This window comes from Anopheles marshallii, chromosome 3, assembly GCF_943734725.1.
Source record: "Anopheles marshallii chromosome 3, idAnoMarsDA_429_01, whole genome shotgun sequence".
Taxonomy (NCBI): Eukaryota; Metazoa; Arthropoda; class Insecta; order Diptera; family Culicidae; genus Anopheles; species Anopheles marshallii.
Window position 1 is genome coordinate 62,724,839 of NC_071327.1, and position 21,953 is coordinate 62,746,791.

At 48.8% G+C, this 21,953-nt stretch overlaps 8 protein-coding genes across 8 annotated transcripts; 5 read left to right on the plus strand and 3 right to left on the minus strand.

The window, feature by feature from the left end:
* Positions 1-2,896: 2,896 nt before the first annotated feature.
* LOC128716144 (gamma-glutamyl hydrolase-like) lies at positions 2,897-4,369 on the plus strand. The gene is made up of 4 exons (XM_053811065.1): positions 2,897-3,153; positions 3,235-3,720; positions 3,790-4,043; positions 4,275-4,369. Exons 1-4 carry the CDS (start codon positions 2,897-2,899, stop codon positions 4,367-4,369), a joined length of 1,092 nt encoding a protein of 363 aa, XP_053667040.1.
* Positions 4,370-5,011: 642 nt separating this feature from the next.
* Positions 5,012-6,111, minus strand: LOC128712976 (uncharacterized). Its single transcript, XM_053807840.1, has 4 exons — positions 6,040-6,111; positions 5,658-5,724; positions 5,193-5,566; positions 5,012-5,116 (listed from the first exon to the last, which is right to left on the minus strand). Exons 1-4 carry the CDS (start codon positions 6,109-6,111, stop codon positions 5,012-5,014), a joined length of 618 nt encoding a protein of 205 aa, XP_053663815.1.
* A 183-nt stretch (positions 6,112-6,294) lies between these two features.
* Positions 6,295-7,284, minus strand: LOC128716145 (brachyurin-like). The gene has a single exon (XM_053811066.1). It carries the CDS (start codon positions 7,282-7,284, stop codon positions 6,295-6,297), a length of 990 nt encoding a protein of 329 aa, XP_053667041.1.
* Positions 7,285-9,735: 2,451 nt separating this feature from the next.
* LOC128711074 (brachyurin-like) lies at positions 9,736-10,659 on the plus strand. The gene has a single exon (XM_053805938.1). It carries the CDS (start codon positions 9,736-9,738, stop codon positions 10,657-10,659), a length of 924 nt encoding a protein of 307 aa, XP_053661913.1.
* A 3,616-nt stretch (positions 10,660-14,275) lies between these two features.
* LOC128714212 (brachyurin-like) lies at positions 14,276-15,199 on the plus strand. Its single transcript, XM_053809087.1, has one exon. It carries the CDS (start codon positions 14,276-14,278, stop codon positions 15,197-15,199), a length of 924 nt encoding a protein of 307 aa, XP_053665062.1.
* Positions 15,200-17,230: 2,031 nt separating this feature from the next.
* LOC128712977 (brachyurin-like) lies at positions 17,231-18,151 on the plus strand. Its single transcript, XM_053807841.1, has one exon. The coding sequence runs from the start codon at positions 17,231-17,233 to the stop codon at positions 18,149-18,151; it is 921 nt and encodes a 306-aa protein (XP_053663816.1).
* A 1,457-nt stretch (positions 18,152-19,608) lies between these two features.
* LOC128711996 (brachyurin-like) lies at positions 19,609-20,520 on the plus strand. Its single transcript, XM_053806889.1, has one exon. The coding sequence runs from the start codon at positions 19,609-19,611 to the stop codon at positions 20,518-20,520; it is 912 nt and encodes a 303-aa protein (XP_053662864.1).
* A 156-nt stretch (positions 20,521-20,676) lies between these two features.
* On the minus strand, positions 20,677-21,918 carry LOC128712978 (collagenase-like). Its single transcript, XM_053807843.1, has 3 exons — positions 21,659-21,918; positions 21,430-21,587; positions 20,677-21,293 (listed from the first exon to the last, which is right to left on the minus strand). The coding sequence occupies exons 1-3, from the start codon at positions 21,916-21,918 to the stop codon at positions 20,677-20,679; spliced, it is 1,035 nt and encodes a 344-aa protein (XP_053663818.1).
* Positions 21,919-21,953: the final 35 nt, after the last annotated feature.

Sequence of the window (21,953 nt, forward strand, 5' to 3'; positions counted from 1 at the left end):
GTAAACATTGTGCGGTGTAACAATATGAGTAATGGGAGCGATACAAAAACGCATTTAATCAAAAATCCTAACGGTGTCGTATAGCGGTGGAACCTATTAAGATATATTAACTCGATAGGCCTGTGTGTGTGTGTATGTGAGCGCTCGCGCTCGAAATTCTGTGGAGGGAGATCAGTTATAGCATGATTGAAAGATGCATAGCCGCATCAAGCACCCCCACTTTTCCACAGATTGCATTATGGTTCCATGCAAAACAACCAAATCGTGAATGCGTTTCCACGATACGCATTGTAGGTGGTAAGCCAAGCAGGTGAAATGTGTGCAGATTTTTGAACCCATTTCTAAGTGTCTATATTTATGGAAAACCCGATGAACATAATGCTGTCGATCTATCATCATATACATAAGATATATATATATACTGAGTAACTGATCGGCAGAAAGTGTAGGTACGTGTGTTTGAGTTGCGTATGTGCAAAGGTGTGAAAGAGGAACTTGCGCGAACGAACGGGATGTTCGCGATTAGACTGACTGTTGTTATATGCGATGTGTACGGAGCGCGTTAGAAGACTTGGAGGTATGGTGCAGTAGCGCCGCCCGCCTCACAATGCGAAAGTCAACCGAGGTGTGATTTTTGATGCATTAGAAGAACTGCCGGTAGCATCTTTTTAGTTGTAGAGTTCTGTAGTAAAACTTCCCAACGTGCAAGCTTGCTTAAATCTCCACACGCGTACGTTTGGGCCCTTGGTTTTAAATGGCGCTCCGCTGAGTTTAGTTGTATACGTTACTTCGATAAAGTGTTTCGCCCTTCGTTGTGCATCCCCGTGCGGTTGCACACCACGCTGGGAGGAGAAAATAGACAAATTACCACAAAAACCCTGGCGCGCTGTATATAAAATAATGTCTTAGTTGTTATAATCCTTCAATACGTGGTATTATTTACATGAGATAGAAAGCAAACACTGCAATTCTCACTCGAACTTGACATTCGAACGTGCGTGGTACAACAATCGGCAAATGTGTATTTATACTAGTGAAATACGATGGATTTGAATGACGCGAATTCTTAACCCTCCTTGCGCTGCGATCTGATGATTTGCCGTGCGGTTAAATGTGTTAAACCGGTGCCGCTGTTCGCGCATCGTGCAAGCCGACATCAGAAAGGTTGGAAAACATAGGCGCAGGGGTGTAGAATGTTTTAAACAAAAACCCGGTCGTCGTTATCGTTTCATCAAACAAAATTTACCTAAGAAAATAAAAAGCCTGTGCAGCCATATGTACGGTGTGTTAAAAAAAACAGAATGATCGGAATCGAAAATCGAGATGGAGTTTGATTCAATCGTAAGAAGGGTATCTATTTAAAAATAAAACAAATAACATGTCGAACGGAGGAGTGAAACAAAGTTTAAAATGTAAAAGAAACAGACAAAAACCCACACACACACACATATATATATATACCACACCCGTTCGCACAGAACGCACGCAAAACGTGGTCAAAAAAACAAATTAAATATAGTATTGAGTAACACCGTAAGGATACACAGATTTGAATAGTAGTACCGATGATAAGTCAATCGACGAACCAAGCGACAGGATAAGCAGAGTAATGCGTACAGTGAGAAAGCATGTTATCAGCCGCGCAGCAAGAGTAAATCAGCGTGTGAACGTCCTATCGCTATGATAAGGAAGGAACGCAAGGCAAACAACAAAGCGATGTAATTGAGCAAGATGATGTAGATGTAGAAATTAAGCGACCCTAGGATCTGTCACAGTGAGCACAACGCACAGTGGCTGTACTTGTGAGCGAGAACTGGTGATGATAAAAAATATACGAATATTGAAAAAAATATATATATGAAAATTGAAAGCCGAACTGCCGTAGACTAGTCGTTATAATGTTCGTGATGACCCTGCGATCGTTTCATGCGTTTGTTAAGGTGTAATGCACCGCCGTCGAATAGAATTAGGGATAACCGTGTTTTATTGAAGCTGCTTATGCTTTGATTGTACCAGTAAGAGCCAGAAAGGGAATGATTATTTAATTTAATTTAACTACGAAGTCAAATTTGCTCTTCGGCACCTGGGTAGTGGATTTGGGTTTGACTACCCTGCAAGCCACACGCGGATGAACAGTAGATTGGCGCATCATCTTTTTTAATCGGTAAACCAATTGTGAACGAATCTCACACCGTTATTGAAGTGTCGCCTCCCATTCAGTGTATTGTGAGTGTTAGAAACACATTTTTTCATATAATCTCTTTAACGCTAGCCGACGGAGGATAGAAAAAATAATAATGCATTTGAAATTACTTTGAGACGCATGGGACGAAAGAGAAGAACAAATAAGTGTACGACACGCGAGTCCGTTAAAATCGTGATGAGTGGAGTTGTTTCGGATGTTGGGGACACGTACACGTCACCGATGACGTCATGCCGCTCTTAACGCACAAGATCATTCCGAAGGCAGCATCATTCTGGTGTGCGTACAGGGAACAACATTGTGAGCGAATTCTATTCGTTATTCTCTGCCGCCAGCCTATCGATCGTACATGATCGCTTTTCTTGTATGATGTATGATCCATCTTAACAACCACACATTCGTCGTTAGCTTTTGCTGCGGCTCTGATGGGTGATAAGAGTAATCTGCTCCCATCGATGATGGGTATGGGAAGCGTAAAACGGGCAATGGTTTTCTCTGTCTACGGTTGTCTGTTGTTGTCGTTCCAATGGGGACGGTAATTAATTATTCAGCAAGCTTGATAGCAGCGAGCGCACTTGTCACCCATATTTGTACCGAAAGCCTCGTTCGCGCAGCATTTAGTATCAGCTGGTCCGGGACCGAGTGTGGATGGTAAACTGCTGCACATTGGACAGTAGCAGATACGGAAGCATAATGAAGCTCGCACAAGTGTTTGTTGGTTTGGTGGTGCTGTTGGCCGATCGGGGTCACGCTAAGCATGTGATCGAAAGTCATGAACGATCGGTGCCGTCTTTTACACCGAGCAATGATCAACCCATCATTGGCATACTGTCGCAGGAGCTGTCCTATTCAATGACGCAAAACTACGGCGATGAAGGTTACGACAGCTACATTGCAGCCTCTTATGTAAAGTTCGTCGAAGGAGCGGGTGCTCGCGTCGTACCGATTTGGTGAGTGTTCGAAGGACGTGTTTTGGACGTGTGCGGGAAGTAATAAATATCTCGAACAAAATGCAACCGTTTGTTCCACAGGATTAACCAACCGTTGGAGTACTACGAAAACATTATGTCCAACCTGAACGGCGTGCTGCTGCCGGGTGGTGCTACTTGGTTTAACCAGACCAACGGTTACTCCGAGGCCGGTCGGCACATTTACGATATAGCGGTGCAGTATAACGAAAACGGCGAATATTTCCCGCTCTGGGGCACTTGTTTGGGCTTTGAACTGCTCACCTATCTGGCAGCGAACGGTACCGAACATCGGGCACACTGTAGCTCCAACAGTCAAGCGCTACCGTTGAACTTTAAGAACGATTTTCGCAACAGCCGTCTGTTTGCCGACGCACCAAACGATGTGATCGACATCTTGAGCAACGAACCGGTAACGGCCAACTTCCACCAATTCTGTGTAACCGAGGCGAACCTGACTGCTTACGGATTGGACCACGATTGGCGCGTTATGTCAGTCGATCAGGACTGGAACGGCATGGAGTTTATCTCCACGATCGAGCATAAGACGTAAAGTTTCCGTCACATTACACCTTGCTGCAATTGGTATTGTGCTGATGTTGTTCGGTTCCATTTTAGCTACCCATTCTACGGTATTCAATTCCACCCGGAGAAGAACATCTACGAGTGGGTGCAGAACAAGAACATCTCCCATACCGCGAATGCCATCCGCGCGGCACAGTTCTTCGCGGACTTTTTCATCGAAGAGTCGCGCAAAAGTGATCACCAGTTTACGAGCGAAACTATGCTGGAAAAGCACGTCATCTACAACTATCAGCCGACCTTCACCGGGCTGAAGCGGTCCAGCTTCGAACAGTGCTACATGTTCCGTGGTAATTATATCGATCTACCGGAAACGGCAAACGATCCGGATAAATCGGCCTCTAGCATCGCGTTCCTATCTTCCTGCATGCTCCCATTGCTAACCTTGTTCTACATCAACTTAACACCGCATGTACAACGCTTGTAACTATCCGCAGAAATTTAGTTCCTCCGTTCGTATCATTCGCTTGAGCATATGTGTGTTCCGAAGGTGCGTAATGATACTTTTTCTTCGCTTTTAGAATCATCCAAAGTGTTGCCGAAGGTATTGAAATCGAAAAAAATCGGACTGAAGAAGAAGACTTCCCAGCGTGATCCAGCTGGCGCTAGGCTTTGAAGTGGTATCAGATGGGGAGGCCAGAATAGCAGTGGACGACATTGTTGCACACAATGTGTAACGTTGTATTATCAGGGAAGAATCATCGACAAGTTAAAAATATTGCTCGTTGACAGCTACTGTTGGCAATCTTTATTGAATCCGGCAATCTACAGCCGAATGAGAAGATAAGAAGATGATGCGGGGGACGATTTGCTGTCTTAAATAATCGTGCTACCGGACAATCGGACGGGGAGAAGATAATAAGGTGAAATGAACAAATAGAGCTATTCACGTGCAACAGATCTGACGAGGGTTTTCATTACTTTATCTTTCACATTGATGAACTATTGCAATTATTAGAGGTGATATTGTGTTTAAAGCTTTTACATGCACTGTATGTAATAGAACGATCCTTCCTATGCGCCAGTGTACATATGGTGATTTACCATCCCTTCTCTTCAATCCGGCAACCAATCGCCATCGAGTTGAATCATACGGCAACCGTGAGAAAACATGTTTGCAATAGCAAAAATCCCCGCAAAGGACGGCATGTTTATTATTGCCTTTCCCCATAATGTATGTCCCCGATCGTGTGTGATTTCCCCTTTTTTGTGACTTTGCATGTTTATATACCGTTCCACTTATTCTGCATTTGCGTATTCACTTATCGCCACCTCGCCTTTCAGCATTCTCTTCTTCTAGCAGACGTACGTTTGCGATCAATTCATCCAAATTGATGTCGTCGGAAACGCTGGGAAGGGATTCCTGTTTAAAGAAGCATCACGTAATTACTACCGCTTCCTGATTATCACAACAAGCCGACCTGTTGTTCAATACTTACTAGCTTCCCCTTTACCACCTCGTGATTCTTCTCCTGATTTGCCTTTTTCTTTTCGAGCTCTTCCGCTGACTTCACAAGCTTCTGCGCTTCTTCGAGGAAGCTTTCTAACCGGTTTACATCCTTTGCCTCAATGTCACATTGTCGCCGTAGCGAGGCAACATCCGAACGTAGCGCAATTGCTTGTGTTTTGGCTTCGAGTCGTTTCGCTTCCCGCTGGTAAAGAAACTCCTCGAGAAACGACATCTGGGGCTCGTCGATACAAAGCCCAGTTTGGAACCGTATCTGCGCAAATTGGTCGAGCAATTCCTGCGTGGAATCGGCGAATGTGAACGGATCGACACCGAAATCCTTCAACAGTTTATCATTTCGTGTATCTGTTTGGGGTTGTAGTTGGAGGAAGGTATTAACGGAAACGATCATCGTAAAACAGCATTTAGAACATTTTGTTACTCGTAAAGAACGTACTTAGGTTTCGCACTTCTTCCAACGTTTTGCTAATATTGATACGTCGTGATGTATCTGCAAATAAAAACTGGATTGAATAATCGTCATTTTACACTATTTGAACTCACGCTTACCCATTATTAAGCTGTGTAATTCTGGCTGTTCACAGTCGTGCTGGGCGCTGGCAATCAGTTGTTTATTTTGATTCCGTTCAAAATGTTGACAGTTGCTCGTAACGGTTCGTTTGCCGGGCAGCGTTACAACGGTAGGCGTTATGATACGTTAGATCCAATGTCAGACGTAAGACGTAAGACGGGATACTGTTTAAAAAATCCGTTGCTAAGGGATAATTGCACTCAAGCGTGAATGATGAATTGTTTTTCTTTTCTTATCTTTTCATTACCATCGTTTTTTCTTTACAAATATTTGCGATGTTTAATAACTGAAATAACAGCAGTTGCTTTTGTAGATACATAACTTCATTTTATTCACTTTAATGCAAAAACTATTCACATTCACTTTCAAAATTAAATGAATAGTTTTGCTATACATTATGTTTAACGCATATGGGGAGCTGTGTGGTTTGATATCCATGGTTATTTGTAGGATAAATAAGCACGATATCAGGAAGGCTCGTACTTTTGAAGCTGAAGATCACCTACGTAACTATTCCCGTATGGTAAACGATCCACTCGATGTACGAGGATACACGCGTATACACCCCCGGTACACCATTTTGGCAGCCAAGAACCGAACCGTACGAAACAATACCGACCTGCGTCAAGCGGTGTCCGTCGAACTTCACCGACAGCGGGCCACCGGAATCACCCTGGCAGGGATTGCGACCACCTTCGCCCGCTGCACAGATCTGCTGTACGCGAATGATTGGCCCATACACACGGTAGCACACTTCGTTCGAGACGATCGTGTTGGTCGCGTAACGCAGCTCGAGCCGCATCTCATCCGCCAGCTCAGCGTAGTCATCGTTCGATTGCGCACCCCAACCGGACACTATCGAATCATAGCCGATGAGACCGGTGTACGAGTCGGTCCAGGACGGCAAACGGATGGGTTGCACGCGCGATGAAAAGGTAAGTGGTTGTGGCAGGCGGATCAGCGCAATGTCGTTGAGTATGTCGACCGGATCGTACCCCGGATGTAGGATGGTGTCGGAGGGTTTAACTCTCACGGTAACGGTATCCGGTGCGAACGGTATCTGTATCGTTGTTTGACCGGGAATGATGGTCGCTTCCTGCATTCCGTACAGACAGTGTGCGGCGGTCAGAACGTAACGATCGGCTATGATCGATCCACCGCAAAGCGTGTCGGAACCGTCGCCAAAGATAAGAATGATCGAGACCAGGTGCGGGAACTGTTCGTTTTTCGCGACCGTACCACCGGCCACCTTGCTAACCGAGGCCCGATCGATTATCAGCTGCGGCCGGTACACCACGCTGGATGCGGCCGATAGAAACGAGGACGGGGACGACGGTGCGGACGCGTTGCGGATCGTCGTCCAAAACATGCCCATTTTCGACGGGTTTGTTCGCCGCAGCACTGGCGAAGTGTCGCCATCGGAGGCGCACAGTATCAGCAACACCAATAAACACGGAGCGACAATACACCAGGCGGCTAGTAAGGAGGACATCCTGTACACAAATGCAGCAGCTTCTATTTGCGTCCGGTAATGGCACCCACGACCGATCGAAAACAGTGTCCAACGGAGGCGGAGGAACATCAACTGTTTTATCAACTGTGCGCGATATCGTCCAATGTCTTTGTCTTTTTGTAGTGGAGCGATATGGGAAAGTACTGGCCGATCGGGACGATAAGATTGTTTCTTCGTCGGGGTCGATCTCGGAAGTTGTCAATCAACAGCACCGTCCAGCTACCGCGTACCATCGCAAAGCGGAACGGGCACGGTACGGGCGCGTCACTCAAGGGTTAAGTTCTGGGAGCTTTGAATTCTTACCGTCCAAGGTTTTGCCATTTTGCCAGGGCCAAGTGTGTGGTGTTATTGCAGCGGTCCCTCCCGGGAAGGGGCATCACTGCTGGGGGAAAGCAACACGCAATTGCGGTGGGTGTGCATGTTTGATGATGGTACGATCATTATCGTGTTAATGTTGAAGATATGCGCCTGTGGGCTATGATTCACCTCTGGGTCTGTACGAGGAACCGTACAGCAAAGAATCGGTATGTGAATTGGCTCAATCATCATGACGTCTAACGTAAGTTAATCATGTTTTGAGTCATTAAAATAATTAAATTTGTGATATCTTTCAGGATTTTGCATCATGAGATACGGACGTTAAGGACCCGAAAGGACCAACTTATCGCTTGCAGTCGGAGGAGGACGGCTGAGAATAACCGTGGCCGATGTTTAGTACCTCAGATTTCGTCGGGAGCTATCAAGCCGGTTTTGTTGGAGGAAAATCGACGACCGACCAAATCTTTACTCTCAGGCAGATCCTCCAAAAATGCCGAGAGCACCAAATCCCCACGCACCACCTGTTCATCGACTTTAAGGCGGCCTACGACACCATAGATCGGATGCAGCTATGGAACACCATGCAGCGGTACGGCTTTCCGGGAAAGCTGGTGCGGCTGTTGAGGGCCACCATGGACAGGGTGCAGTGCAAGGTGAGAGTATCGAGCATGCTGTCGGATGCGTTCGAGTCTCACCGGGGATTGAGGCAAGGTGACGGACTCTCCTGTCTGCTGTTCAACATCGCTCTGGAAGGTGTCATGAGAAGCGCGGGCTTCGATATGCGGGGCACGATTTTCACCCGTTCCATCCAATCCATCCTTGGCTTCGCGGATGACATCGACATCATCGGAAGGACATCTGCGGCGGTGTGCGAGGCGTACACCAGACTGAAGCGCGAAGCCTCAAGGATTGGATTGCTGATCAATGCGACGAAGACAAAGTACCTGCTTGCCGGAGGCTCTGACCGTAATAGGGCCATGCTGGGAAGCAGCGTATCGGTCGACGGCGATGATCTCGAGGTAGTAGAGGAGTTCTGCTACCTCGGTACGATCATAACTTCGGACAACAACGTAAGCAGCGAAATCCGAAGGCGCATTGTTCAGGGGAATCGTGCCTACTACGGGCTCCACAAACTCCTACGATCCAGAAACCTTCTCCTGCGCACGAAATGCACAATATACCGTACATTGATACGGCCGGCTGTCCTCTATGGTCATGAGTCTTGGACCATGCTCACAGAGGATGCCAATGCACTCGGTGTTTTCGAACGCCGTGTGCTAAGGACGATCTTTGGCGGTATCTTGGAGCACGACGGGTGGAGGAGGAGAATGAACCACGAGCTTGCTGAGCTGTTTGGGGGACGTGACATCCTCACGGTGGCGAAGGCCGGAAGGATACGCTGGTTGGGGCACGTCATGAGGATGCCGGACTCGTGCCCCACCAAAAAGGTCCTCGTCGGCGACCCGTTCGGCACGAGACGCAGAGGAGCGCAGCGAGCCCGTTGGCTGGATCAGGTGGAGCAGAACCTGTCGGAGATCGGGTGCAGCAGAGGATGGAGAGCGGCAGCCCTGGATCGAGTCTCCTGGAAACATATTGGTGACCAGGCCATGTCAGCACGACGTGCTCAACAATAAGAGCGGGCCAAAGAAGAAGAAGTAGAAGAAGATGTTTAGTACCAATATCACGTCATGTAAATGATACCGGAAGATGACGCCTGTGATGACGCCGGGTTAGGTTAGATATCCTCCGCTATGCAGCACGTTTTTGGGGGCAAACCTCCTCCTGCGTGACATGCATGACATACGGCACATCGTAAAACGGTGTTGTCTTTTCATAGTTCAAGACCATAATCAGATAACCTAGAATGCGATGCGCTAACTAAGCGCCGTACCGTAGTTTATAGCTGATAACTAAGTCGACACACAAGAAAGGAAAAAAAAAAACGACTATAATTCTTTATCTTGTGTGCGAATTTGGTGGTTGACCTACTTACCCACATCCAGGCGTCATCTGAAACCGCCGTATAAATATGGCACCCCGCGGACATGGTTCACAGTTGTGCAGAATTTCCGAGCCGAATCTAGCAAGTTGAGTTTACGGAAAACACAAAAAATGGCCATCAAACTTTGTGCGTTGGTTTTGCTGTTCGCTGGTGGTACCTTTGCGATCGAGCAAGGTGCAATTACTGGTACGAATGTCGACTGGTCTAAGGTACGCTCGATTGCCGAGTTCGACCACTACTGGACACGGCTGCCAGCGGAGCTGCAGACGATCCGCAGTGCGTTACCGAGTCCTGCGAGTCGCATTGCAAACGGGTACACCGCCGTACCGGGCCAGTTCCCCTATCAGGTGGTGCTGCTGTCAGAATTCACACTAGGCACGGCGTTCTGTGGCGCAACCGTACTGACCAACAGCTTCATCCTGACGACCGCCCACTGCGTGGCGGAAGGTGCCGGTATCAAGGCGAACGGAGGACTCGCCATTATGGGTGCGTACGATCGCACGATCGTAGAGCCAGAGCAGCAGCGCATCCGCTTCAGCACCGCGGGCATCACCGTCCATCCAGCCTATTCGAGCGTTAATTTGCGGAACGATGTGGCAACGGTACTGCTGGACGCACCCATCACCTACACGGTCCGCATCCAACCGGTCCTGTTGCCCGGTCCAACCGATCAGCGAACGTTCGCCGGTGCGCAGGGCACCGTGACGGGGTATGGGCGTACATCCACCACCAGCACCACCATGTCGCGGTTCCTGCGCTATGCGATGAATTCCGTCATCACGAACAGCGAGTGCGTCGCGGCCTGGTCGTCGTACTACGTGGAGGATCAGAACGTGTGCATGAGTGCAGCGAACGGCAGATCACCGTGCATCGGCGATTCAGGTGGTCCGCTGCTGGTGAACAGTGCGTTCGGACCGCTGCAGGTGGGCATCGTGTCGTTCGGTGAGGCGGTAGGCTGTGCCGTAAACTATCCGTCGGTTTACGCCCGCATCACCTACTTCCTACCGTGGATTTTGGATAATTCGGATTACTAATGAGGCGGAGGTGCTGCTGGAAGCTGTTTAAGCTTATTTGGTTCCTAAATTCCACACCCGTTCCATGCAGTGAAGAGTGATTGTCATTCATAAGTACTGCCGGTGTGCTTGAGGTCTTATATTCCATTTCAGTCCGTAAAATAAATGTAGAATTATGCTACTTAAATGCGTTTACATGGCGGAGTGAATCGCATACTCCATTCGCTTAAATCTCTTTCGGTTGTGACAAGTGTCCTCCCGAAATCGTCCACGGCTCCAAAAAAAATATAAAGCTGTTTCTTCTCCTCAACTTTCCATTGATCATGATTGAAGATCACCTACTACGGGCTGTTTACACATTATTAAGTCTTATGAAGAGATACCCTAGATCTCGAGATTCGCGCTAGGATGCTGGCTGTCAACTGGCCACGTACCTATATAGTGCCGGTAGTCGTATACGGTAGTCTCTGACACATGGATTTTTTTGTAAAACTCACGACACTCTCATAATCGCGTACGAGGGGCAGAAGGATTTATGGCCTCGTATCTACGGGCTGAACAGGGCTCTGACGGGAGAAGGAAAAACTTCACAGCACCAAGAAACAATTCTGGGACCTAAGGCGTCGACCTGCTGTCAAAATAAGGATGGAGATCTGGTCAGTTACCAGCCAGAGGTCTTCTGGCGATGGGCTCAGTATTTTGATGAATTATTAAACGAGCAGCTAGAGGCTTCACTAGCAGATGATATCATGCTACTGCCGCCTAGTATTGACCAAACCCAAAAGGCCATCCGTCCGCTCAAGAACAATCAGGCACCAGGCACCGATGGAATAGAAGCAGAACTGATCACAAATGGAGGTGCAGCACTAGAAAACGAAATTCTTCAAATTATTACTGAGGCGAAATAATAATAATTATTATTATTATTCTACTACAAGATCGTCTTGTCCCGTTCGTCGAAAAGGTAGTTGGAAACTATCCGTGGGGATTCCGAAATGGAAAATCAACCACTGACCAGCTCTTCACCATGCGGCAGATCTTGGAGAAGATGGCGGAACGACAGCTAGACTCCTTCCATCTCTTCATCGATTTCAGGGGCGGATACGATAGCACAGCCAGGGCAAATCTTTACGACGCAATGAGCGCTTTTGGAATCCTGGCCAAACTTACCAGATCAGTACGAATCGGAACCGAAACATTCCCACTCAAAACACCTATCGCGACGAACATACTAGAACTTATATAGTTCCAGTACTTTCATACGCCGTTGAGACATGGACTTTGTTCAAAATTGACGAAGCTCTATTAGCCGCATTCGAGAGGGAGATGCTCAGAACGATTTTTGGCTCAGTTTGTGTGTGGAAGGATAATGGAAAAGCCGCTACAATGACGAGCTCTATGAGCTTTACGGTGCTCAACTCCCTATCGTACAGTGGATGGCCTCGTCACGTCATGAGAATGACACCGGACAACTCAGCCCGTAAAGTGCGGTTTCGTTCATCCACATCGACCGAGAAGGTGCGTGGTAGGCCCAAATTGAGAAGAAGTGATGGCGTTGATGCGTCCGGCAGAAAGGCCGAGATAATGGATTGGATAAAGGCGCTCGACTGTGAGCGGTTTAGAGGACTCCTGCAGCTGGCCAAGACCGCAAAGCAATTGTAGCGCCGGATAAGTAAGTAAATATCTACAAGCCTTACTTACTACTAACTCACTGTCTCACTGCCAGGCTCCGGTGGGCTCGTCACGTAATGAGAATGACACCGGACGACTCAGCCCGTAAAGTCTTCTTAGGTCTTCCACATCTTCCACATGGACAGAGAAGGGGATGACATACCCACATTGAGATGACGTTGATGGGTCTTTAGGAGTGGTCCAACCGAAGTTGGGTCCTATTTTTATTCTTCCTTCCAACTGCTGGGAGTTAGGTCCCAGACAACTTTGCTTCCCTACTACACGTTTACTGGCTGAAGGATTTTCTTGTCGAATATCGGAGCGATTACTCGCAGAAGGTCTTCCTCGTCGGAGATCGGAGCGATAACTCGCAGAAGGTCTTCCTCGTCGGAGATCGGAGCGATAACTAGCAGAAGATCTTCCTCGTCGGAGACCGGAGCGATAACTCGCAGAAGGTCTTCCTCGTCGGAGACCGGAGCGATAACTAGCAGAAGGTCTTCCTCGTCGGAGATCGGAGCGATAACTCGCAGAAGGTCTTCCTCGTCGGAGACCGGAGCGATAACTAGCAGAAGGTCTTCCTCGTCGGAGATCGGAGCGATAACTAGCAGAAGGTCGTCCTCGTCGGAGATCGGAGCGATAACTAGCAGAAGATCTTCCTCGTCGGAGATCGGAGCGATAACTAGCAGAAGATCTTCCTCGTCGGAGACCGGAGCGATAACTAGCAGAAGGTCTTCCTCGTCGGAGATCGGAGCGATAACTCGCAGAAGGTCTTCCTCGTCGGAGATCGGAGCGATAACTAGCAGAAGATCTTCCTCGTCGGAGACCGGAGCGATAACTCGCAGAAGGTCTTCCTCGTCGGAGATCGGAGCGATAACTAACTTTTCGTTCGGACATGCCACCGCTTTTATATTGTGCTGGCCATGTCTCGAACTTTCCTGTCTCCTTTCGTGTTTGATCCTGTCTGTTTTTAGTTTGTTCGAGTATTCCTTCGTTCCTTTCCTACAAACAAGGATCTTATTGTTCTAGCCTTACCGGTTGTCTATTTTGGGTTTTACCTCGGAACAAAGGACTGATTGTATTCGTCGTGTCCAGGCAAAACTTCCCAACTAGCAATTTGTTTAGTACCCTCTTTTTTGCCTAGGTGGCGCTATTTAGTGTCTTGGCTATTTGCGATGCTCTGGTCGCCACAGGTCCATCAGAGTTTAGCGAGAGTTTTAGAGTCTGATAAGTAAGCAAGTAAGTATCTTGTGGCATGTGTTTGCAATATCCATCAACTGACCAGATCTTCGATTCTTCGAGATCTTCGAGCTCAGGAGAAGCGATTTGTTTAATCAATTCTGCTGATTCTACTCAATTCTGCCAAGAGATACTAAATCGCCTAATCACTTTGTCTCACAAGCTTGTGATTTAAATTGATTCACGATAATCCAAAGAAAGTGCTGCGCTCAGTAAACATTAACTGTTCTGAACGCTACGATTAGATAATGCTACTTCGAAAATTAGCGATCTGTGTTTGTTGTCCGATTCAACCACTACACGCCAATCCGTGTCCGCAAAAGATTGCCGAACTTAGTTCTATTTGGAACCGATAAGGTTAACGGACGATATCGGTTCGACCAATCATGGTTGCATTGCCTCCAGCAAAACGGTCTAGTAAACAAAGCATAATGTTTGGTTGCTAAGGAGGCAAAAACCAGCCGGTACAAGTGTGACCCACCTGTAACTATCACAGGCTAATGGCACGCGCGCAACAACAAAAAAAAAACACGATGGAGGACCTTTGGTAGTTGCGCCGGGTGGACATTTTATTGCTTTAGCGTTATCGCACTCTGATCCTAGCGATAGAACCCGGATCGGACCGATCGGGGGACGACAATAAAAAGCCGGCGAAACGTTGAACCTAACATCAGTTGCCTGAAGTTGGCAGTCTCGCTGGACGCACAGGTGAACACAAGTGGTATTCAGGATGAAGTTTGTCGGTGCGTTAGCTCTGCTCGGTCTGCTGGCCCTTTGCACGCTGGCCAGTTCCGAATCGCTCGAGATCGATTCGTCACGGGTGAAGTCGATCGAGGAGTTTGATCGCTACTGGCGTCGTCTACCGGCCGAGATGCAGTATCTGCGAACCGCGGCAGAACCTCCGCGGCGTATTACGAACGGTCAGCTTGCGGCGACCGGCCAGTTCCCGTACCAGGCGGTAATTTACAGTGATGTCGGCGACGGTTACTACAGCTTGTGCGGGGGAACCATCCTCACGCAGAACTACATCCTGACGGCGGCCCACTGCGTTACCAACGATTTCGGCCAGGTTTTGCCGGGCGGCATTGTCATCCTGGGTGCGACGGACCGTGACGTCTTTCAGTCGACCCAGCAGCGCATCCAGTTTGGCACGGCTGGCATCCGCGTTCATGCGCAGTACAATCCGAATAATATCCTGAACGATATTGCCACCGTCCGGCTGAACACTCCGGCCGCATTCAACACCTACGTGCAGACGATCGATCTTCCGGCACTGTCCGACACGCGTCAGTTTGGAGGGGTGGAAGGGACGGCGTCCGGGTTCGGTCGTACCGCGGACAATTCGGCACCCTCGTCGGTGCTGCGGTTCGTGCGCAATCCGGTCATGACGAATGCGCAGTGCAATCAGTACTGGAGTACGACCACGGTGCAGGCCCAGCACGTATGCTTCGACCCGACCGGGGGACGCTCGGCATGCCATGGTGATTCTGGCGGTCCGCTGACGGTGCAGGATGCGGGCCGCAGTCTGCAGGTTGGCATCGCATCGTTCGTGTCGGCCAACGGTTGCACGTCCGGGGCACCGTCCGTGTGGGTGCGCGTTTCCTACTTCCGCGACTGGATCCGCCAGAACTCGGACTATGTGTTCCGTGCTTAGAATCGTATTGCAAAAGAATTACGCTTGGTGGTGCTCTGTTGAACATGAACGCCGATTAATATATAATAGAAGCGGGAGAAAACATCTTCTGGTACGATTGTTTGCTGTCGGAGTCCACCAGCGGGATCTAGGGAAGTTTGGAGTCAAGAGGATGATGAGAGAAAGATTGTTTGTTGGTTCCGATTTCCATAAGAGGTTAGAGACGTTACGGCAATGATAACGGACAAAGTTTGTGAGTGTGTTACCCATTCCGGATTTCTGCCGAGTACTGCTTAGTATCTAATCTAGTGGATACCATGAAATCATTGCCCGAAAACCGGAACACAAGAAAGGTGGCTTAAAAGCGCAAATAAACTTTAGATAACCCTCAACCACTCTTATCTGCGAAATGATCGACTACCGGTTAAAAACAGATTACGGGACAAACGGTATGAGAAATGTCTTATCACAGCAGGTGGTAATTTATGCGTTGCTTCCTGCCTGTGGACAATCTTATCAGCAATCATAAACGCTATTCCTTGTCAGGTTCATAAAAATGGCGTGTGATTTGTGAAACAAGCGGTGGGAAATTTACCGCTGCGAATTTATGCATGTGTGAAGGATCGATCTTACAAAATATTTACATTAGATGAAATCATTCATTCTTCGGCTAGATGATAATACGGCAAACGCAGGCCATTATGGAATAAATAATAATAAATAATAATTCTTCGGATTGAATATCCAAGAATGAGTACAGCGTAAAATTAGCTTGAGTCAGACTACTTAAGGAGATTTTGTGCCAATAAATAGTGAAAGTAAAGGCTGGATAACGCTACCTGTTTTGTTAGTCTTTTCCTACAGCCACACACAAAGCTGTCAAACGACCACTGCTAACCTTTAGTGGATATTGCAAAGCGCCTAAAGTTATGCTACATCGAACACATTTGACGTTATCAATAACGCTGTTGAGTAGGCGGTGAGTAAAGTGGTTTGTTTACGGGCTACGGTACGGAAGAGAAGTTACACGCTTCTAAATTCTTATTGTTCCTGGCCTGTGCAAATGGCCATTGTTGCGGTCAGCAAACGGTTTGACAAATAAAATATTTAAGGCATCAGTTGGTCCTTGAGCCGATTGATGACTTTTATTTTTATTTTCTATTAACGTCAAATTATTTGTCTCAATGTAGCTACTTTAAAGCTAAAAAAGGAGGACAAATAAGTAAATCAAGTCGTATGGTGGGTTGAGGGAGGTTGTAGAACCGGTTAACAGGGTTCCGGAATCCAATAGGAAATGGGAAGATTGAAGTTAAACAGTTGATGGACCCTTTTCAATTGGGAACTTGTTCTTAACCAGGTATCTTAACCATTGTGGCCGAAAACTTAACTTTCATGAAGATCTGTCAAAAAGTCAACGAACTGCAACCTACATGTACACGGAGTATTGAAGAAAGGAGAGAAGGAACGTCGAGTTGGAAAGAAAGGACCCGTGGAAGAACTCGGCGTGCAAAAGGCGGGTTTCATGAACCATTAAACCCCACATTCGGCAGCTTATTAATATTGCTTATTTACAAAAACCAGCATCGTAAACAGTAAGGATCCAAAGAGTATGCTGAATACTTCTGATAGTGTGTAATCGCGATATCCGTCTGTGAGAATGCAACTGATTTTTCCTTAGTGAAAGATGCAAACCAGAGCCTTACAATAGTTTCCACCCGTACGACTGTTGCGGGGTTCATCTTCATACACTTAAGCGTGGCTGTTGTTAGCGCTGACGTTAAAAGATGCTCGATCATTGGCTGATGCTTAAATTTGGAAAAACCTTTCACCAAATTTAGACTCAACACGCCACGCCGCTGGTGATTTACAATACTATCGCACCGCGATAATCTAATTTTGGAAAATCCGTACGGCATTGTATAGCGGTGGCACTTATCGCAACACAATGAAGCACGGTGGTGATAAACGGATTACCACACCGGGTGGCAAATAAAAGCTCGTGCAGAACCCCAGATTCGGTATCAGTAGTCCCCCGGAGAGCAAGGAACCACCATGAAGATCGCTGGAGCGTTTGTTATTGCCGGTCTGCTGGCCGTCTGTTCTGTGACCAGCGCGGAATGGATCGACATTGACTGGTCGCAGGTGAAGCCGATCGATGAGTTCGATCACTACTGGCAGCGGTTGCCGGCGGAAGTACAGTATCTGCGCCATGCCCGCCCATCGCACCGCATCGTGAACGGTGTCGAGGCACTGCCCGGCCAGTTCCCGTACCAGATTGCGCTGCTCAGTAACTTCGGCACCGGCACCGGTCTGTGCGGTGGTACCGTCATCACGAACAGCTACATCCTGACGGCGGCCCACTGTGTGGTCGGTGGAAACGGACAGGTGGCTATCGGTGGTACCGCTATCCTGGGCGCCCACGATCGTACCGTTACGGAACCGACGCAACAGCGCATTAGCTTCACCCAGGCTGGTATATCCGTGCACCCGCAGTACGACTCGTCCACGATCCGCAACGATATCGCCACGGTACGTCTCGACACCCCGGCCGTCTTCAATGCGCGCGTGCAACCGATCGATCTGCCGGCATCTTCGGACGGGCGCACGTTCGCCGGTTTGGAAGGTACGGCGTCCGGCTTCGGACGTACCTCGGATGCTAGCGGTGATACCTCGCCGGTGGTAATGTTCACGCGCAACCCGATCCTGTCGAACGCGCAGTGCAACAGCTTCTGGAGCACGGCACTGGTGCAGGACCAGAACGTGTGTCTCGATGCGTCTGGTGGCCGCTCGCCATGCAACGGTGACTCCGGTGGTCCGTTGGCTGTGCAGGATGGTGGCCGCAGCCTGGAGGTTGGCATCGCTTCGTTCGTGTCCGCTGCCGGTTGTGCCTCGGGTGCACCCTCCGTATGGGTGCGCGTCTCCTTCTTCCGCGACTTCATTTCCCAAAACTCGGACTATGAGTTTTCCGTTTAAGAGGCGCCGGTTGAGAGGACTACTCTCCGCTGACGAGTGATAGCAATTAATATTAATAATAATAAAACAAACTATCGACACGAAGCAAACTTTGTTACGATTTAATTTGTTCATTTTCGAGATGATTCTAATATTTGAGGTGGTTTAGGTGGTTTAGTGTCAAGGTCATTTTTGTCTACTTCCCCTATAACTTTGTCCAAGGCAGAGCCATTCGAATCTCAAAGATAGGGTTGCCTTCGGTAAATCAATCAGTTTCGAAATTAATCGCCAACAACAGCAGGCTGTGGAAACCTCTTCACGGTCAGGAGGAGGAGAGCTGATGTATTCTGGACTTCTTCTTCTTCTTCTTCTTCTTCTTCTTCTTCTTAGCGTAACGACCTACTAGATCATACCTGCCAATTTTGGCCTACTAGACTTATTTCATCACGTAGCCGGACAGTCAGTCCTTGTGCTACGGGGATTTGGTCTGGATGGGATTTTGGACCGTGCCTGTCGTGTGAAAACTGGCACCGCTTCCATTACACCACCGGGTCGCCCCATATTTTGCACTATAAAGTACTACTTAAGCCGAAAAACCAAAATACAGCTCTTACATATGGACACCATCCAAAGCTGACAGGGGCTTTTTGTTAGTATTCTAATGTCCTCTCCTCAATATGTTCTAGAATACAGTCGAATGTCCTCTCCTCAATATACTCTAGAGAAAGATGGCGGAGGTACCTAATAGAGGACATCCTACACAAGGTCCTCAACATTCATTGTGAATAATCATATAAATTTGAACTCAAATCGCCACGTATCGGTTGACTCTGGTCGCAGCAATAGAATGACCCACATGTGCAGACTCTTGAGACTTGGTAGACTAATACTGAGTTGAATTGATGACGTTCAAGCACCCACCTGTAGGGTACAAATAAACTTTTAGAAAATGGCCACGCGCGCTGTGCTGCAGTGCTGCTGTGAACCTACAGGGAAGGCACGTGTGGCACGAATTCTACGACACACGACAGACACACGGATGATTACTTGTTCGAGCTTGAATAGAAATCCATATAATCTTCGCAACATGCTACTTTGGAGTTTCCGCTAATCGTCATCAAAATTGTACATCAGCCCTGAAACTGTGTAATCTTTCCTCAAAGCTTATGATAAGACTTTAATCAACGCAAATCCCACTACGGCATATCTTGTTGGGAAAATGTTCGATTAGAATTAAGTCATTATCGGGCTCGTTTTTTTCGCTCTATGGACAAATAAAGACCTGTTGAAGAAGCGTATGGACGTCCCATGTATCGGAATTCCCCAAAAACGGACGCCTTGAATGTCTTATCTTGCGGGGATTAGTGCCCAATCGTACCGTAGCTGCAGTACGTCAGCTAAGTTTGCCGGCACTGTATAAAGCACCTCCAAAACGGTGTTGCACCGTGTAGAACGTCCGGAGAATCGGCGAAAGCAAGATGAAAACCTTCACCGTGGTAGCCCTGCTGGCGTTGGCCGTTGTCGCCAGTGGCGAATGGATCGACATTGACTGGACGCAGGTGAAGCCGATCGAGCAGTTCGATCACTACTGGCAGCGGTTGCCGGCGGAGCTCCAGTTTCTGCGCCATGCCCGCCCCGCCCAGCGTATCGTGAACGGGCAGGAAGCCGTACCCGGCCAGTTCCCGTACCAGATTGCACTGCTCAGTAACTTTGCCGGCGGTGGTGGTCTGTGCGGTGGTACCGTCATCACGAACAGCTACATCCTGACGGCAGCCCACTGTGTGGTCGATGGGAGCGGTGCTGTCGCTACGGACGGCACGGCAATACTCGGTGCCCACAACCGTGTGACGAACGAGCCGACCCAGCAGCGTATCGGATTTGTGCAGTCCGGTGTGGCCGTGCATCCGAGCTACAATCCGACGCTTATTCGCAATGACATCGCCACGGTGCGGCTGAACAGTCCGGCGGTGTTTAACGAGCGCGTGCAACCGATTGCCCTGCCGGCCCGTTCCGATGGCCGCACGTTCGCCGGTATGGTCGGTACGGCGTCCGGGTTCGGCCGCACCTCGGACGCACTGCCCGGTGCGTCGGATGTGCTGATGTACACGAACAATCCGGTCATGACGAATGCCGCCTGTATCAGCGCGTGGAACATTCTTCTGGTGTCGGATCAGAACGTGTGCCTGGATGCGACCGGTGGCCGATCCGTGTGCAACGGTGACTCGGGCGGTCCGCTCACGGTAATCGACAACGGCAGCAGCCTGGAGATCGGTATTGCATCGTTCGTGTCGGCACAGGGCTGCGCATCGGGCATCCCCTCCGTGTGGGTGCGTGTCTCCTTCTACCGGGACTTTATCGAGCAGAACTCGGACTACGAGTTCGGTGCATAGGATGTAAGACGTTGGAGACGTTAAGACCTTTGAAGATGTAAATATAAACAAATACCCGCTTTTTATTGCATTACGTAGTGCTTAGTGCCTTTATTAGTGTGAACAACTGTCACTGACTTAGACGACTCTCAGGGCAATCTTAGCAAGCTGGATCGCTCAGTAGGTGATGCGATGTTGTACCCTAATGTTTGGCTGGTTCGTCCGGTGCGGCGGCATAATGCTTTGGGTGGTAGTGGTAGGCGGTGGTTCAGTAGTGGTCGTCTGCGGCACGTCCGGTGTCGTTTCTGGGGTGGTCGTTTGAGGCGCACCAGTAGTAGTCGTCTGCGGATTCGGTGGCGTTGGCAGGAACTCGAAATCATACCGTATGGTAACGTCCGAGTTCGCCTCAATCCAGGCCAGGTAGGGTGTGAGCCTTGTGTATACCGCTGGCCGGTCAACATCGCAACCCAGCACCGACAGGAAAGCGAACACACCGATCAACGTTTGACCACCGTCAGCGTCGTCCACCGTCAGTGGGCCACCTTGATCACCCTGGCAGGGAGATCCATTGCTGGTGGATACGCACACGTGTGAGTCAGCAATGCCGCCGAGAAATTGTAGACCGCAGGCCGTATTGCTGATGACGGAACCATTCACACGGTGCAGATTGTTCAGGGGGAGAATTTCGGCCGAGTTCTGACCGAGCGCTCCCCAACCGCTTACAGTGGCCAGCTGATTTAAGAACAATGAATCGGCCTGTCTCCAGTTGGGCAGTCGCGCTAATCTGATGTAATCTGGAAAACAAAGCGCAATGCAGTGTTGTTGTACGTTTAATTTCCGTGGCGCTGTTATCGGTGCAGATTGATTCCGCGGGCGGATGTGCGATAACAACCCATCAGAGCACGTGGAGTTGGAGTTTCGCGTACTTACTGCTAATGCTGGCCGGTCGGGACAATCGTACCAAGGCTATATCGTTAAGGTTTTGGCTCGGGACAAACGCTTGATGCACGATGACTTCGCTTGCGATGACGATGTCTTCGACGTCGTTCATGTTTGAGGCGCCCAGCAAAACCGTCGTGGGACCCGGACTGTACAAACCATTGAACCGTGATGTTAATGTTAGCCACCACCAAGGCCATCAATCCGTCCGCATACTCACTTGTTGAAGCAGGTAGCCGCCGTCAGAACATAGTTGAGCGATACTAAACTTCCGCCGCACCACCGATTACCGATCGGCTGTTGAATCATCAATCCGGCCGCGTACGGGATCTCACCCGGTGCCGCAGGTACACCACCCCGAATGCGTGGAATTTTCCCCAAGGGAAGTTGAATGTGTCGGCCGACTAGTGCATTGTTGGGCAGACATAATGCACACGCGAGTAGGGTAGATAGGAGCAACAGCGTCGGAACGTGCGCCATCTTGTCGTTTTGTATGCTACTGCGCGGACCGTTTA